The 15,404-nt window shown below is 45.3% G+C and overlaps 4 protein-coding genes across 4 annotated transcripts; 2 read left to right on the top strand and 2 right to left on the bottom strand.

The window, feature by feature from the left end:
* Positions 1-104: 104 nt before the first annotated feature.
* Positions 105-3,109, top strand: I203_104546 (uncharacterized protein; the record flags this gene model as incomplete). The annotated part of the gene is made up of 13 exons (XM_065517561.1): positions 105-199; positions 264-313; positions 396-504; positions 580-703; positions 767-845; positions 919-1,304; positions 1,393-1,422; positions 1,482-1,571; positions 1,624-1,697; positions 1,763-1,832; positions 1,896-2,100; positions 2,160-2,299; positions 2,363-3,109. 13 exons carry the CDS (start codon positions 105-107, stop codon positions 3,107-3,109), a joined length of 2,199 nt encoding a protein of 732 aa, XP_065374379.1.
* A 519-nt stretch (positions 3,110-3,628) lies between these two features.
* On the bottom strand, positions 3,629-9,900 carry I203_104545 (DNA-directed RNA polymerase II subunit RPB1; the record flags this gene model as incomplete). The annotated part of the gene is made up of 14 exons (XM_019143866.1): positions 3,629-3,806; positions 3,873-3,977; positions 4,046-6,486; positions 6,540-7,655; positions 7,722-7,782; positions 7,833-7,880; positions 7,930-7,951; positions 8,004-8,083; positions 8,136-8,316; positions 8,373-8,937; positions 8,992-9,255; positions 9,336-9,508; positions 9,565-9,661; positions 9,817-9,900. 14 exons carry the CDS (start codon positions 9,898-9,900, stop codon positions 3,629-3,631), a joined length of 5,415 nt encoding a protein of 1,804 aa, XP_019006915.1.
* A 1,054-nt stretch (positions 9,901-10,954) lies between these two features.
* Positions 10,955-13,751, top strand: I203_104544 (uncharacterized protein; the record flags this gene model as incomplete). Its single annotated transcript, XM_065517560.1, has 9 exons — positions 10,955-11,006; positions 11,073-11,245; positions 11,304-11,402; positions 11,527-11,647; positions 11,724-11,994; positions 12,055-12,316; positions 12,380-12,572; positions 12,632-13,354; positions 13,420-13,751. The coding sequence occupies 9 exons, from the start codon at positions 10,955-10,957 to the stop codon at positions 13,749-13,751; spliced, it is 2,226 nt and encodes a 741-aa protein (XP_065374378.1).
* A 111-nt stretch (positions 13,752-13,862) lies between these two features.
* On the bottom strand, positions 13,863-15,005 carry I203_104543 (uncharacterized protein; the record flags this gene model as incomplete). Its single annotated transcript, XM_019143868.1, has 7 exons — positions 13,863-13,962; positions 14,032-14,170; positions 14,247-14,360; positions 14,415-14,452; positions 14,515-14,734; positions 14,787-14,915; positions 14,978-15,005. 7 exons carry the CDS (start codon positions 15,003-15,005, stop codon positions 13,863-13,865), a joined length of 768 nt encoding a protein of 255 aa, XP_019006917.1.
* Positions 15,006-15,404: the final 399 nt, after the last annotated feature.

Below are 15,404 nucleotides of genomic sequence, written 5' to 3'. Positions count from 1 at the left end.
TACGTTCTTCGTCTGCCTCTTATATCTACACATCTCGATAGTACACCCGATCAATAATACTGTAAGATGATACAAACATGAAGCCAATCCAATAGCAAGGCAAGATGTCATTCTTATCTGGACCTTCCAAAAGGTCTGGGAACGATAATGGACCTGTCACTTATAGACATCTATTGAGTCCTCAAGCTATGACTGTATTGTGGGTTGTATCAGCTATCACAAACCATGACACGTAAAGCTGACACAACGTATGCTTGATACAGTAATCCGCTGAGGACTATCGCCCATTGTGATATCGATGCTGCTTACGCTCGTGAGTGATTAATTTATCTCTGTATTTCTTCAAGATACTTCGTAAGCTATAATATGCTGATCATCCATCATACAATTGACAGAATTCGAACAAGTCAGACTTGGTTTACCAGATGATATCCCCCTGATATGCGCACAATGGCAAAGTATAATCGCTGTCAATTATCCAGCGAGGAAATACGGTATCAAACGGTTAGCTGCTACATTACATGACTGCTTGTAGAAGTCTAAGCAACAAGGCAGACCATGCTAACGCTTCCATTCCAGATTCACAACTTTGGACGAAGCAAGAAAGATGTGTCCCGAGCTGGTAGTTCAGCACGTAGCTACCTATCGTAATGGGGAGGCTGAAGCTGGATATTGGGGAGAAGTAGATCCCCAAACGCATAAAGTGAGTGCATTCAGCCTGCATATTATCATTTCAGTGCATAAGCTGATGTTTCGTATCGCGCAGGTCAGTCTAGATCCATATAGAAGAGAAAGTCTGAAGATCTTGGCTATCTTCAAAGAGATGGTCCCTAAAGGTGAAATTGGTATGTCCGCTTCATCTTCAGGTCGATCGTCAAATCTGAGAGATAGACAACTGATTTGGGATTCTTTTATCAGAGAAAGCGTCAATCGACGAAGCCTTCCTCGATCTTACGCCCATGGTACTCGAGCAACTACTCACTATACATCCTTACCTATCGACGATTCCAGACGACGCACCAGAAGGTATAGATTCCCCTTTACCTCCAGCACCACCTATCAATTGGTCAAAGGCAGGGAACGTATTTCCTATCAATGGTGAATCGGAACTCCAAGACTCATCCCAGGGAGACGAGGGAGATATGGAAGAACAAAGAAGTGATGATGGTAACGATGAGGAAAATCTTATAAGAAGGAATAGTCATAGAGATACATGGGAAGATTGGGCGTTATGTATCGGTGCCGAGATTATGAAGAATACGAGAGATGAGGTTTTTAGACAGTTACATTATACTTGCTCCGCTGTGAGTCTTGCGTTCTGACCTATAATCATGATATATCAATCGGTAGATACGATAAGCTGATACGGAGCGAACTGGATGGAACGCATAGGGTATCGCACATAATAAGGCAATGGCAAAGGTACGTTCGGCTGTATGAACCACACAATGGGTAGGAAGCTGACTTATATCATCCTACAGCTCTGCTCAGCTTGGAAGAAGCCCAATAATCAGACTGTACTGAGAGCTGGTGCTACAGCTGCTTTCTTGAGGGATAGGGACTTCACTGATGTGAGTGCATGTCGGTAAACAGTCTCTTGAAGTTGCTGAACAAGTCGATCAGATACGTACACTCGGAGGTAAACTCGGAAATGCTATAGCTACAGAGTACGGAGCGAAGACGGTAGGAGACATGTTGTAAGTCCAAATAGGTCGGACCTCTGCTTGACCTTACGACAGGCTGAAACTGTCGGCCATGACAGGCTCGTTCCACTTGAGGAAATGCAATCTCGTTTCGGCGAGGAGAGTATATGGGTATACAACCTTCTCAGAGCGAGTTTAGCTCATCCTGCAGCTCGTCCTGCGGTAATGCTCGAGCTGACGTTCCGTGCATAGGGTATCGATCATACCGAGGTCAAAGGCAGGGTAGCCACAAAATCAATGTTGGCTTCTAAGAATGTACGACCGAATGTGAGAACACCAGAACAAGGTCATCATTGGTTATCGGTATTATCTGGAGAGTTGAACGTCCGGTTGAGAGAAGCGAGGGAGGTAGCGCCTGGTCTTTGGCCAAAGACTTTGGTTTTGAGTACGAGGCAAGGTATGTTCGACCTGTCCCAGCTAAGAAGACCGGTTATGCTGACTTTACGTTATGAATAGGTATTGACCCCTCGAGATCAAGACAAACTCCTTTTCCTTTCACGCGTAATCTCTCCACGGATTATATCCTGAAATACGCTAGGAAATTATGGGAAGAAGCGACTCTGCCGATGAAGAATGGAAATATGAAGTTGAACAACGTGAGCTACCCCGTTCTCTTCGTCCATCCTATGAAGGGATTGCAGCTAAACACCAAACCTCAGATCGCGTTGTCATTTACTGGCTTGGAGAAGCTGGAAGGTGGTCAACAAGGAATCGAAGGATTTTTCGGCCAACCTAAACCTCAAGAATCTCAACAGGCTCGTCCCGCCCTCTCGGCAAACGACTCATCTTCCTCTGCTACCATTCCGACTCTATCTAATCTCAACCTCGCCAAAAGACCACTCTCACCTACACCTACACCTGCGCCTACCCTTACGCCTTCGTCCAGCTCTGCGGGACCATCACCTAAAAAACCTAGATTACCAACATTACATACCGGTAAAAAGAAAATGGGGTTAGATGCATTCTTGACTAAGAAAGGGGAAATGGCTCATGCCAAAAGAGAAGAATCCCCTTCCTTGACTATGGCTTCGACATCGGTACAGATACAAGAAGGCGACGATGATCTTCCTGTAATTACATCTGATGAGAAAGCAGAAGCAGGACCTTCGAAACTTCCCAAATCTACTATCGATGATGAAATCGACGGACCGTGGAAATGTCCCGAATGTAATGAAACCATCTCAACATCCGATGAAATAGAACAAGAGACACGAGTAGTACTATTGAAAGCGATGAAACAGGAACATGAAGATTGGCATTTCGCATTATCTTTACAAGATGGTGATGGTCCTCATTCAGTAAGTTCAACCTCGACATCGTCGAATAGAACGAATGGAGGCACGGCATCAGGAAAGAAGAAAAAGAAGAAACCAGAAGGTATCAAAGCGTTTTTCAAGCCAAAGTAAAGTAGTATATAGATCTTAATCCACATAAGATCATATTTCCTTATCATCTAGTGTTTCTTGTACTTGTACCAGGGAAGTATAAGTGTTGTACAAGTGTTTTACAAATATACATAGATGCATTCAATGTATCATTCCACGAAACATGCATTTTTATAAATTATTTTAAGCTATTTTGAAGGGGATAAGTATATGTTGTGTTTTGGTGGTTTTGACGTTTTTATCTCTTTTTCTCTCTCTCTTTGAAAAAAGGGAAAACCAAAACCTACGAGATAATAGCTAAAATACAATCTTTTCTTTCTCTCTCAGAAATGCCGTTCTTAAGAAAGAAAAGAACAAAGATAAAATGACGAGAAGATGATTTAAGTCACTAAGTATCAGGGACTATCATATATGAACAACACGCTACTTTTACCCATACTGTCTGTATGCTCATAAAGCAAATCGATCAAACTGCACCGTCTTCCACTATCATCCTCTTCCTTACTCCTCAGTCATAGTCCATTCACAACTCGTTTGGGATCAACTCTTCCAACTTGGACTAGCACCATATGTACCTGTATTACCCCATCCAGGTTTTACTTGTCCATTGGCATTTCCATTAGGTCTCTGTCCAGGTCCATTTTGTCCGTTGGCCTGAGCCGCATTGCCATTCACACCGTATGCAGGTGATGCTGGCGAATAAGCAGGTGAGGCGGGACTATCTCGCGAAAGGTAGTCAGCATCAGATACCTTGTTTAGATGGTAGTTTTGCTCGATCACTCACCTGTAAGCTGGACTAGCTGGGGAATAAGCTGGACTTGCAGGAGAGTATGTCGGACTAGCAGGAGAGTAAGTAGGTGAAGTAGGACTGAATTGAGGACTCGTTGGACTATATGCACAATTTATGATCAGTTAATGATATGTGATGTTGAACCCGACGAGGTATAGATCACTCACGAATATCTCGGACTGGTAGCTTGGAATGCCGCCGGACTAGTTGGACTATAAGTCGGTGAGGTAGGTGAGAACGCAGGCGAAGCAGGCGAGTATCTAGGACTGGTAGGAGAGTACTGTGGTGAGGTGACTCCCATACCTCCCATTGGTGAAGTAGGGGAATAGGCAGGCGAAGCAGGAGAATAAGGTGAAGCTCGGTTCATACCTGCACTAGCACCTGTTCCTGCATATGCAGGTGAGGCTGGCGAGTACGTGGGTGAAGAGGGTGAGAAGGAAGGCGAGGCGGGTGAGAATTGAGGACTAGACGGTGAGTATTGAGGTGAAGTAGGTGAATAAGCAGGTGAAGTGGCTCCTCCAAATCCACCTCTTGGTACCCAAGGTGAAGCCGCGCCAGCACCTGCGAAGGGTGAGGTGGGCGAATAGGCTGGACTTGTAACTGCGAATGGGGAAGTGGGGGAATATCCAGCAGGTGAAGAAGGTGAATATCCAGCTGCTGCAGGCGACATTCCACCGTGCATTGGTGAGGTTCCGTATCCCATATAGGCGAAGTTTCCACCTTCCTCATTGTTTGAAGTTTGCATTGGTGAGAAAGCAGCTGATCCGACTGATCCTTTCGCTCCATCCCACATCGGTGAGAAATTGTCGTAGGGCGTCATAGCTCCACCAGGTGTCATACCTCCCGCTAATCCACCAGAGGCAGCCAACATGTTTTGAACAGGTAGTCGATGATCGACAATCACATCCTTCAACATGTTCATGTCTAGGGATACGTCAAACGCTCCTGTTCCCATAGGTGCCATTTGACCAAGAAGTACATTCTCCGCTACACCTCGACAATCGTCGACGTCACCTACTGCCGCAGCTTCCAAGAGAATCTCGACGGTCTCTTCGAAAGATGATCGCGATAAGGCACCAGCGTCCGTACGGTTGATACCATGTCGAGTGATTGACATTAAAGATCCCTTGGAACACATAAGATCACAGAGTAAAGCCAAGTGTCGGTAATTGACATATGAACCACCCATTTCTATGACACCATTCAATTCCTTGTATAGTGCATTTCGAGCACCTTCAATACCGAGAGTTGTGTATACCTCGTAACAGTTGTTTGAGTAGGTTCGCGGCCCATCTACACCATCTACAGCCATGACCTCCTTCAGGTTGATACCATCCGTTTCGAGGAACCACTCTTTCGCTTGATCGTATTCACCATGTTGAGAAAGCACCACCTGTTTACCTTCTGAGATGAACACTCTCTGAATACCTTTGATACCACCCAACACCACTTGATCCAACAAGGTACCTTCGATTCGCTTCAAGAACATATCTTCGTCACCTAGTAACTCTTCATCTTCTTTCTCGGCCACTACCCTCAGTCGGATGATCAATTTAGGAGCGTTATCTTCTGAGTGTATCACAAAGACATCTTTTCCAACTTGTTCTGCTATGGCATTTACAATTTGGGACATCTCATAACCACCTTCCAATACCTTGGCTCGATCAAGTTCCAAACGAAGCAACCATGGCGAGTGTAATTCCAATCGAATATCTTCATCTGGGATAGCGAAAAACGCATCAACGAAATCTTGATCCTCTTCGATATCTGTCGAATCCAGCTTAGGATCGTAGAAGATCTCAACTGATGCAGTGATATCTCTGAGACGGGTGTAGGTGAGTTTTCGCATGATCTGATGCGCGTCTTCTTCCGTACGACTATATTCAGGATCAAGATAAACATTCAGCGCGGGAGTTCGGATGTTCACCGCGACGTTGATGATTTCTTTCAACCGGGGTACACCACCGGTAACAGATTTGGAAGCTACACCCGCATAATGGAAGGTGTTCAATGTCATTTGGGTAGCAGGTTCACCGATAGACTGAGCTGCGAGAGTTCCGACCATTTCAGATGCGTTGACGACAGCTTTATTGAAGATCTGCTCGATTTCTCCAATAACCCAATCGAAAGCTTCTCTATTCAGATGATACTCTTCTATCACTCGTCGAGTAGCAAGATGTGATCGAAGGAGCATGTTGAAGACGAGAGTGGCGTTATGCTGAGCATCTCTACTGAGCTTGTCGTCACCTCGAACCACCACCAATCGATCTGAAAGAGCTTGTCGCTGCTCTATAAGGTATGCCGGGTCTAGATCACTAGGAACTCTAGGATCAATATGGAAGATCTGCTGAGAGTTCTGGATGACTCGTTGAATATTGACAGGAAGCGGATGACCAGGAGTACCATCGGTGTAGATATGGTCTCTGAGCAATTGTCGATCTTCAGTATATTGACGGAACTCTTCGTCGAGTAACGTCTGCAACTCCACTGAGCTCTGATCGATACCTGCTTGCAAAGCACCCTTCTTGAAACCACCTGTCGCACTCAAGACGTCGATCTTGTATCTTCGCTCGAAAGCTTTATTTGATAGACGGATGATATCGAGACTCTACAGCGACTAGGTCAGGACTGCATGATTCCACGCAATGCTTTCTGACTCACCTGCTTCTCCATTGCAGAACCATCCATACCATCTTCACCGTATAAGAATTGTACCACATCTCCAACCGAGTTTCTCACCGTACCATCATATCCAACTTTGAGATCTTCCATCGCTTTGACCAATCTTCTCTGGATATAACCCGTTTCAGCAGTTTTCACTGCAGTATCAATCAATCCTTCTCTTCCTCCCATGGCATGGAACCAGAACTCTTGAGGAGTTAATCCTCGAAGATACGAATTCTCTACGAAACCTCTTGATTCTGGACCGTAATCATCCCTGGAGAAATGCGGTAATGAACGATGCTTGAATCCAAACGTTATACGTTTTCCTTCGACGAACTGTTGTCCTACGACACCTGACATCTGAGAAATATTGATGAAAGAACCTTTTGATCCAGACACTACCATCTGTTTGACGTTGTTATCTCCCTTCAGGTTATCCTGCGTGGTTTTACCGGTCCAATCTCTCGCTTTGTTCAATTCATTGGCAATTGATGCTTCTAAGGTTTCTCTAATCGTCATACCTGGTTTAGGTTTCATCTTGTTCGCCTCTGCTTCTGAGATCAACCTTTGTACCGCCTCTTTAGCTTCCACCATTCGATTTGTAATTCCTGCCATTGTAGCTTTGTCGACGATGGTATCACCGATACCAACCGAGAAACCGTAATGTAATAGCCAGAAATTGATCATCTGTTGACAAGCTGAAAACCAATCTCGGGCTGCTACTGGACCCAATTCTCGGAAAATGACATGTACCAAACCGTCGTTGGCAGCACCAGCCATATTTTTTACGATGGTACCGTATATCAATTCACCGTTATCTATCAACACATTCTCATCGGTCACATCAATGGGTGATGGCTTCTCGTTGTTCTTTTTGGTTATATTGATACCTTTGGGAATTGTCATCGATAGAAGCTGTTTACCAGTCCACATTGGTTTAGGCTTCAGAATAGCAGGCGGCGGTATTGTACCGTCCCAGCCAACTGTCCAAAGGAGGATATGCTGCACTTGTAGCCAATCGAGAAGGTTATCTCGTAGGGTAAACTTTCGGATACCACAGAGAGTATCTTGCACGATACCCATGACGGGCTTGTTCGCCTGCGGCGAGACAATCTGCAGAGAAAGTAGCAATGTAAGCCCAAGCTTGAGAAACATTCAGCTCGGTGCTTAGATATGTACCTGTCTGGGAACCCAAGCTATCTGACTGAGTTCTGCTCGTGTCTCTTCGCTTTGCGGCACGCTGCAAAGGAATAGTTAGCAGAGTTCATTCACTCTTAGGATAATACTTACTGCAAGTTCATTTCGTCACCATCGAAATCGGCATTATAAGGTGAAGTACTACGGTGTCACGTCAGCTTGCATCAAACGATATGTCTCGCATACGTACACCGAAAGATTCAGACGGAAAGCTAGAGAACAACGTCAGCTATGAGATATCACTTAATTAAGGATAAGACTGACTGGAATAGTTCATAAGTTTGACCCTATGCGACATCATAGACATTTTATGCAAACTCGGTTGACGATTGAATAGAACGAAGCTATATCTATGATGAGCTTCACTCTATGGGCATGATGAAACATGTAGCTCACTCTCCATCCTTGAGGTGTCTCTCTACGATCCAACCAAACTGCAAACTGATGGGTTCACCGGATTTCCTATACTTCAAATCCACACGTTCTCCAGTATCCTTGACGTAATACCTGGCACCAGGGTACGTTGCAGGACCGTTGTTCACCAGAGTTTGCAGATAGACGATATTGTATGGGGTCACTACAGAAACGTGTGAGCTAGACGCCCACAGCGCACATCATAATTCGCTAGCTTACCTCTCTCAGGATAAGTCAGAGTCATGGCTATACTCCTGGGAACACCAACCTGATCCAATTGCAGATTGGGATCACCGGTAATAACCGTACGAGCTGAGAAGTCCACTCGTTTACCCATCAAGTTTCCTCTCATTCTACCTTCTTTTCCCTTCAATCTGGCTCTGATCGCTTTGATAGCTCTTCCAGCTTTATGCTGATCCCTCGGTAAACCAGCAATCTCATTGTCCATATAAGTAGCGACGTGATACTGCAGTAAATCGAATTGCTCGTTGACCACACTCGGAGGTACACCTTCCGCTTCCATCCGCCTAACGATACCATTGAATTTGATGATCGATTGTAATTTGTACGTCAAATCATCTTCACTTCGTAAAGCTCCTCCATCGATGGCAATTGAAGGTCGGACAGCTGCTGGTGGGACGGGCAATACTGTAAGAATCATCCAATCTGGTCTAGCGTATTCAGCGTTCAGACCCATGATATGCAAATCTTCAGGTGGGATCTTCTTGAGGATATTATGGACCTCTCCTGGAGATACGTTGCGTTCTTCAGGTTCAGCAGTATCCTAATTGGACAAAGTTAGTGTGGGAATCAGTCGACTGGATCAACTAAGACTGACCTCTCCCTTATCCGTAGGTTTCCATATACCAGTAAGCTTTAGACCCTTCTTTCGCCATAACGGTTGCTCGTGACCACATCCACCATGACCTTTGGGTTTCCCCTGTTCAGCCATGAACTGATCTTCGGCTGTCGCATCACCATCCTGGTTGTCCTCCAGCGAATCAGTCTCACAGACTTTCTTATCTTTCGCCAATACCCAAACAGCTCGTAGACGATGCTGGGCTTTTACTCTTCGTACGACATTCGCAACCATTGGATCTCGCTATTGTACATCGTACACAATGCACTTGCGTCAATGTCATGCTTACCTGGTAGTTCGTGTGATTGGATACATGGGCTTACCATGTCAACTTTGAGTTTCCCACAACTATAGCAGACACATTCCAAGATCTTTTTCACTTTAATGATGAAACCGGCGTGAAAGACTGGTCTGGCCAATTCGATATGACCGAAATGACCTGGACATTCTGCCATACCTTCCAGACACGTTTGACATTTGAAATTACGGTCGATGGCTGTTCTCGTGTGAACACAGATCCGGCATCGTCTTTGGTCTAGAAAGACGACTTACTGCCCATTTTAGGATCCATCAGACCTCCAACTTTCTGCCTGTTCGTAGCCTCATCCATCACTTCTGTATATTCGATCTTGGCCACAGAGAATGCTTTCTGGAAAGCGAGTGATACGAGTGAAACCAGTGGTGTAAGCGAATGCATACCAAATCGAACAGCAAATCAACCACAAATGTACAAATATCCCCCTCTTTCTTCCCACACTGTATGTCTTTCGACCGGAAAAGAACAAAGAGGAAGAAACAACTCACAATCTCCTCAGGACTCATCACACCAAACTGAATCTCCTTGATCTGCTTGGCCGGAGCCGACGAGTATGGGAAAGTGACCGTCATTTTTGGCTGATTATCCTTTTTCTCCTCCTGACTTTTAAATTCTCCAATCTATATTATTCTACGCAAATCTTTGCTAAATACAATCTCTGATATTTTTCTATGCAATTTTAAGTACTTTTACACTTCCTTGCGATATCCGAAAAACAATGTACAATTGATCTGAATTGATGTGGCGATAAAGATCCTAAATATATCCACCAGTCTCTTTCTATCTGGAACAGAGAGGGTATAATCCTTCGTCGTAGTTCCGACGCTGGAGTAAGGGTATTATAAAGCCTGAAGAATGAGGCTGAGGGGAAGTGCTGGATATCTTGATGAGGATGGAAGGAGGATTGTCGATGGAAAAGAAGAGTAGGAGGGAGGAGGGGATCGATTATCGGTCAGGCGATTCGACGTGTTTTGAGGGTTCGAGAAAGGTGACTTTTCCCTGCGAGGGTTTACACTCGTCGATGATGATGAGTCGATATGAGCTGTTCCCTTGATCTTTCTACTCCGATTAAGAAGTAGGAGATGGATGGGCTGGGTGAGGTGAGGTGACAGCAGAGATGAGTTGATCGTTGCCTTGTTATGGATGGTAGAGTGCTCAGTGGTATTGCTGACTGAGTGAGCGCGAATCCAACGATCCCAACCCAACCATCAACGGAACTATTTGGCTAATCCCGCTTCCCCCTTTGCGGCGATATGTGAACGTGGCACCCTGGTTGCTCATGCCAGTTACGATATGATAGCGTCACCGGTCCATAGATAGCATTAACCGTCGTCAATCCACCCCCTCCAACCTCTCTTCCAACAACACCTCACCTCATTGTCGGACTGCGATCGACAACAGTAAATCAACATACGAATAGCTCATTCTGGGCCTTCATCGAAGCTCAATATTCATATCTGCAGGAATTGGTGCAACTTTCCATCACTCAGCTGAAGATATACGAAATCACGAAATCAGATACCACTAGCGGCGGATCCTTTGTCAGCGTTTAACCAGGCTACAGTTGATCAGCTCCTTACTCAACGATACGATCCCGCATTCATCTTCTCAGTACAGTGGCCCAATATGTCATGGCTTTGGGGATCAGCGACTAATCCTCAGTTCGAGGAATTAGCAGGTACGTTTCCTATCTTCATCTCACGACATTTGCCGCTCTGACCTTCCCATTTTGGTGGATCAATAGAGAAAGCATGTTCTCCGCTTCATCTGCCTTACCCCCAATCAGAGGATATAGCGACTGCTTTGGAGATTGCAGACATGATTAGATCAAAAGCTGTACAGCCGAAGATAGCAATGCAGAGTTTGAAAAGGAGGATAGCAGGGAAGAACGGTAGAGTTCAGATGTATGCTTTGGGGGTGAGTTGATTACTTCCTCACGTTTGTCCAGTGGTAAGACAGCTGACCATTTGAGTAGCTGACCGATACTTGTATCAAGAATGGTGGAGATCATTTCTTAGCGGAGGTTGCAAGTAAGGAATTTGTGGACGAATTATCGGGGTTGATCAAGTCTCAGGTAGGTCAAAGCTACCTTTGTCATGGCTTTGGATACCCTCACCACCATCTCTCATTCTACCATGTCACTACCCTGGTAGAATTGTTTTCTTACAATTTCACTGACTCTTGTAATTCCTCTCTAGACTACAAGTCCCGAAGTCAAGCAAATGCTGTTAAAGCTGTTCCAACAATGGGCCCTAGCGTTTCAGTCAAAGAACGAGTTAAGCTTCTTCGTTGATGTGTATAACGAGCTGAAACACTCTGGTGAGTGTAGTTATCACTTCGCAGCTTAAAGGAAATCGTCTATCGGTATGTGATCTAGCTGACTCTTTGTTTCAAGGCATATCATTCCCACCGCCTCCCGCCCCAGTCCCGTCCCATCTTCTCACGACTTCAACGGCACCCGCATGGGTAGATAGTGATGTCTGCATGCGATGTCGCACCGCGTTTACATTCACGAACAGAAAACATCATTGTAGGAATTGTGGTTTAGTCTTCGATCAAGCATGTTCAAGTCGGACAATGTCTTTACCCAGATTTGGTATAACAGAGGAAGTGAGAGTTTGTGAAAGTTGCTGGGTCAAGTCCGGGAAAGGAAAGACTTCAGATGGGTGAGTTTTTGTAACAATCTCTTCCTTCATCAGACTAACATGTGGGATTGGATTCGCCAGTCCTGCACCTGCTGTCCCTGGAAGAACACCTCGGAGTCGAGCGGATCTCGACGCAGATCTACAACGAGCTATCGAACTGTCTTTGGCAGAATCTCAGCCTGGTGGGAGCAATTTCATAGGATCCGAACCACCTATAGCTCGGAAGAACGGAACGGCGGAAGAGGATGACGAGGATTTGAGATTGGCAATTGAGGCTAGTTTGAGGGATATGGAAAGAGCTAGACCTAGTGCACCCACAGGCTATGATGAGCCCGAATATAAGGTAAGCTTTTCGCTCGCTGCATTTGCTCTATTAGTGAATGTCAAGCTGACTGAGATGATGCAGCCTTTGCCGACTTTCGATCTTGCTCCAAGGGAAACCGAGACGATATTGACTTTCTCCAACACTATGGATCAGATGGCTGCATACGGAGAAAGGGATTTGAGGAGATTCCCGCATGCTCATATACTTGCGGAACAGGCATATGCGCTGGGAGAGAAGCTACACAGGAATGCGGAAGAAAAGAGTACGAAACAACGTGAGTGTCGACTTATGCTTACGTTCACGACGTTACTGACTCTGCAGTACTTTTTGCAGAGATGCTCACGGAAATGCAAAGCAAATTATCCGAGGCTGTCTCTCTCTATGGTCAAATTTTAGATGGTCAACAAGCATACTCTGCACGAAGAATGCAGGAAGAACAGCAAAGGAGGTATCAACAGCATCAATCGATGTATGCATATGCAACTCCACAGCAACAAGTGTACCCCTACGCTCCTCAAGGTTATTCTGTTCCTAATGGCTACGCTCAATACGCCCCTCCTTCTCAACCAGCTTATCAGCCACCTCAACCCCAATCACAAGCTGCACCGTCTTTATATCCTCAAATGCCAAGTCAGCCAAACTATGCTCAAACTCAGACTCAACAGTATCCCTACAGACAAGAAGCTGTCTCCCCATTACCTGTTCAGACATTCCAACAGCAGTCAGGTTCAGCAAGACATGCTTCTCCACATGCTCATCCTATCTCGTCCCCACCTGCTCCGCAACGTCAAGCATCCATGACTTACGGTGCACCCGTGACTTATGCCGTGGAGAGTCCTACTCCTAGGCCATCTCAGCAAGAAACTGCTCCTCCTGTGCCTATGGCTTCTCATCCTCCTTCTTCGCCAACTACCAGTATCCACTCGATCGTTCAACAAGCTTCAGCACCACCTGCACCAAGTAGTCAAGGATCATACAAATCACCTGCGCCGGTACATAATCAACTTGGATCATCGCCCGCTCAATGGAATGGTAATCAGTATCAACAATGGGATGGTGTGTCCTCACAAGCGCAACAACTCCAACAACAACCTTCGTATGAGCCTTCGCAACCTGTACAGCAATCGTACGAGCCATATCCTCCAGTGCAACAAGCTCAACAGGTATCGCAGCCACCGCAACAATCCTATCAACAACAGCACAACAACAACAACAACAACAACAACAACAACAACAACAACAACAACAACAACAACCTTATCGACAACAACATCAGCTTCAAGAACAACCCAATTTTGTGACTTTCAATCAACTTCCATCCGGAGTATACAGTGCCAATTCATTCCCATCGGCTCCTGGCCAGATATTCCCCGATGCACCTTCCGAGCTACCTTTACCCGGTAAGACAGTAGAGAAGGAAGAGAAGGAAGAGGCGTTGTTAATTGAATTGTAAAGCCTGTCACGCGGGTGAAAGATTAGTTGTACGATTAATGTATATCAAATACATATGTAGAAATGTCAAAAAGCTAGAAAATGCATGTTTGTTAGAAGTGTTCAATTTGCTCTAATCGAATTTCCAGTGTACGGCATGAGCTATCTGATCGCCCTCCTTGGCCAGATTGAGGGTATCGATCGCATGACGATTCGCAGCGTAGTATTTGACTCTGTGCGTTCCAATTGCCCTTCGTCAGTCAGATCACCACAATCAATATGATGTTGTAATTATCACTTACTCCCCCTTCTCCCAAGGTTTTTCACCATCTTCTAGATCTCCGCTCTTCGCTGATAACACCGCGAACCATACTTCCGTGCCGTCCGTGGCGATAGACGAAAATACAATTGGTGTATGAGCAGCCCAGGTGAACAATGTCCCTACACGATGCAGATATACTTCGGTCACTACACTGCTAGTCGAACATGATTGAACGTAACGTAACACAGAACTCACACAGATCATCTTTGTTCTGCTCTTTTGCGAAATCGTATACTTCGGCATCCTTGTTGGCAAGCATCTTGAAAGCGTCTGTGGGTTGTCCGGTGGTGAAATGATCGGTATCCAATCCTGTATATCCTCCCATTTGAAGAGCAGCATGCTCCAATCCGCCTATTCACCTACGATATGGTGAAGAAGCAAGTTTACCTTCAATCAGCTTCCTAGGCTCATCGTATTATCTTTGGAGAGATTCTTCCGATGATATGAGGCAAATTTGACTCACCATCCTTGTTTTACACTATGGGAATCCGCCTCATTCTTGTCCATTACATCTTTCAACTTTACTTTCAACGTCTTCTTTTCACCTTGTTTGTCGTACAGGTTGAAATCCGCTTCGGTAATCTCGTCGGTTGAGCTACCACTCCAGCACTGTTCCAGATCGTTGGGACGAGCATGACCTATAGCGACAGCGACGGAGTTGAACCACGAAGAATCCCATGAACCTTGAGGATCTTCGAGTTAGTATATACTCAATGCCAGTGGCCAATCACTTACCATGATCAACATCCTCTGGCTTAATACCCTTCGAGCTTATCAGAGGCGCTTTGGTAGTTTCTCCTCTGATTTGAAGGGAGGTGGGTACCGCGGTGACCAGTTCATCGGTGGTCACAAGCACAGCGAGCACTTCACATTTGTATGTTCAGCGACAATCATGATTCTCAGTTTGTATCGCTCAAGGAACTCACCTGAAATCATAGAATAGGATTGCCTCATCTTGGTTTCCGAGTAGGTGGTTAGGTTGGATCAGATGCGGGATTTACACAAAGTGGTCAATATGGATTGGAGACACTATACCAGATAGTTCAGCTACCGTTATTTGTGTATCACTCAAGAATACTCAAAGACTGAAGCGGGCCTTAGCTTTTCTGGACTATGGGTTTTGTCTGTTATGTAGTTATATCTGCGTACCATCGTACTTGTACTTGTCATTTCATGAACTGTTGATGGAAGCGCGATAAAAGGATGAATTGATGATGCTAAATGGGGTCGCTGATTGCAGGAGAGATGAATGAAAGGATATTGTGAGGAGGTCAGAAACATCTGTTTCGACAGGTAGGCCAGTGTTGATTAGTTCGGTCAGTGATTGTACACCTATGTCAATATACCGACGTT

Source organism: Kwoniella mangroviensis (genome assembly GCF_000507465.2).
Source record: "Kwoniella mangroviensis CBS 8507 chromosome 1 map unlocalized Ctg01, whole genome shotgun sequence".
Taxonomy (NCBI): Eukaryota; Fungi; Basidiomycota; class Tremellomycetes; order Tremellales; family Cryptococcaceae; genus Kwoniella; species Kwoniella mangrovensis.
Note: the sequence above shows the minus strand (reverse complement) of the source record. Positions and strands in the feature narration are given on the sequence as shown.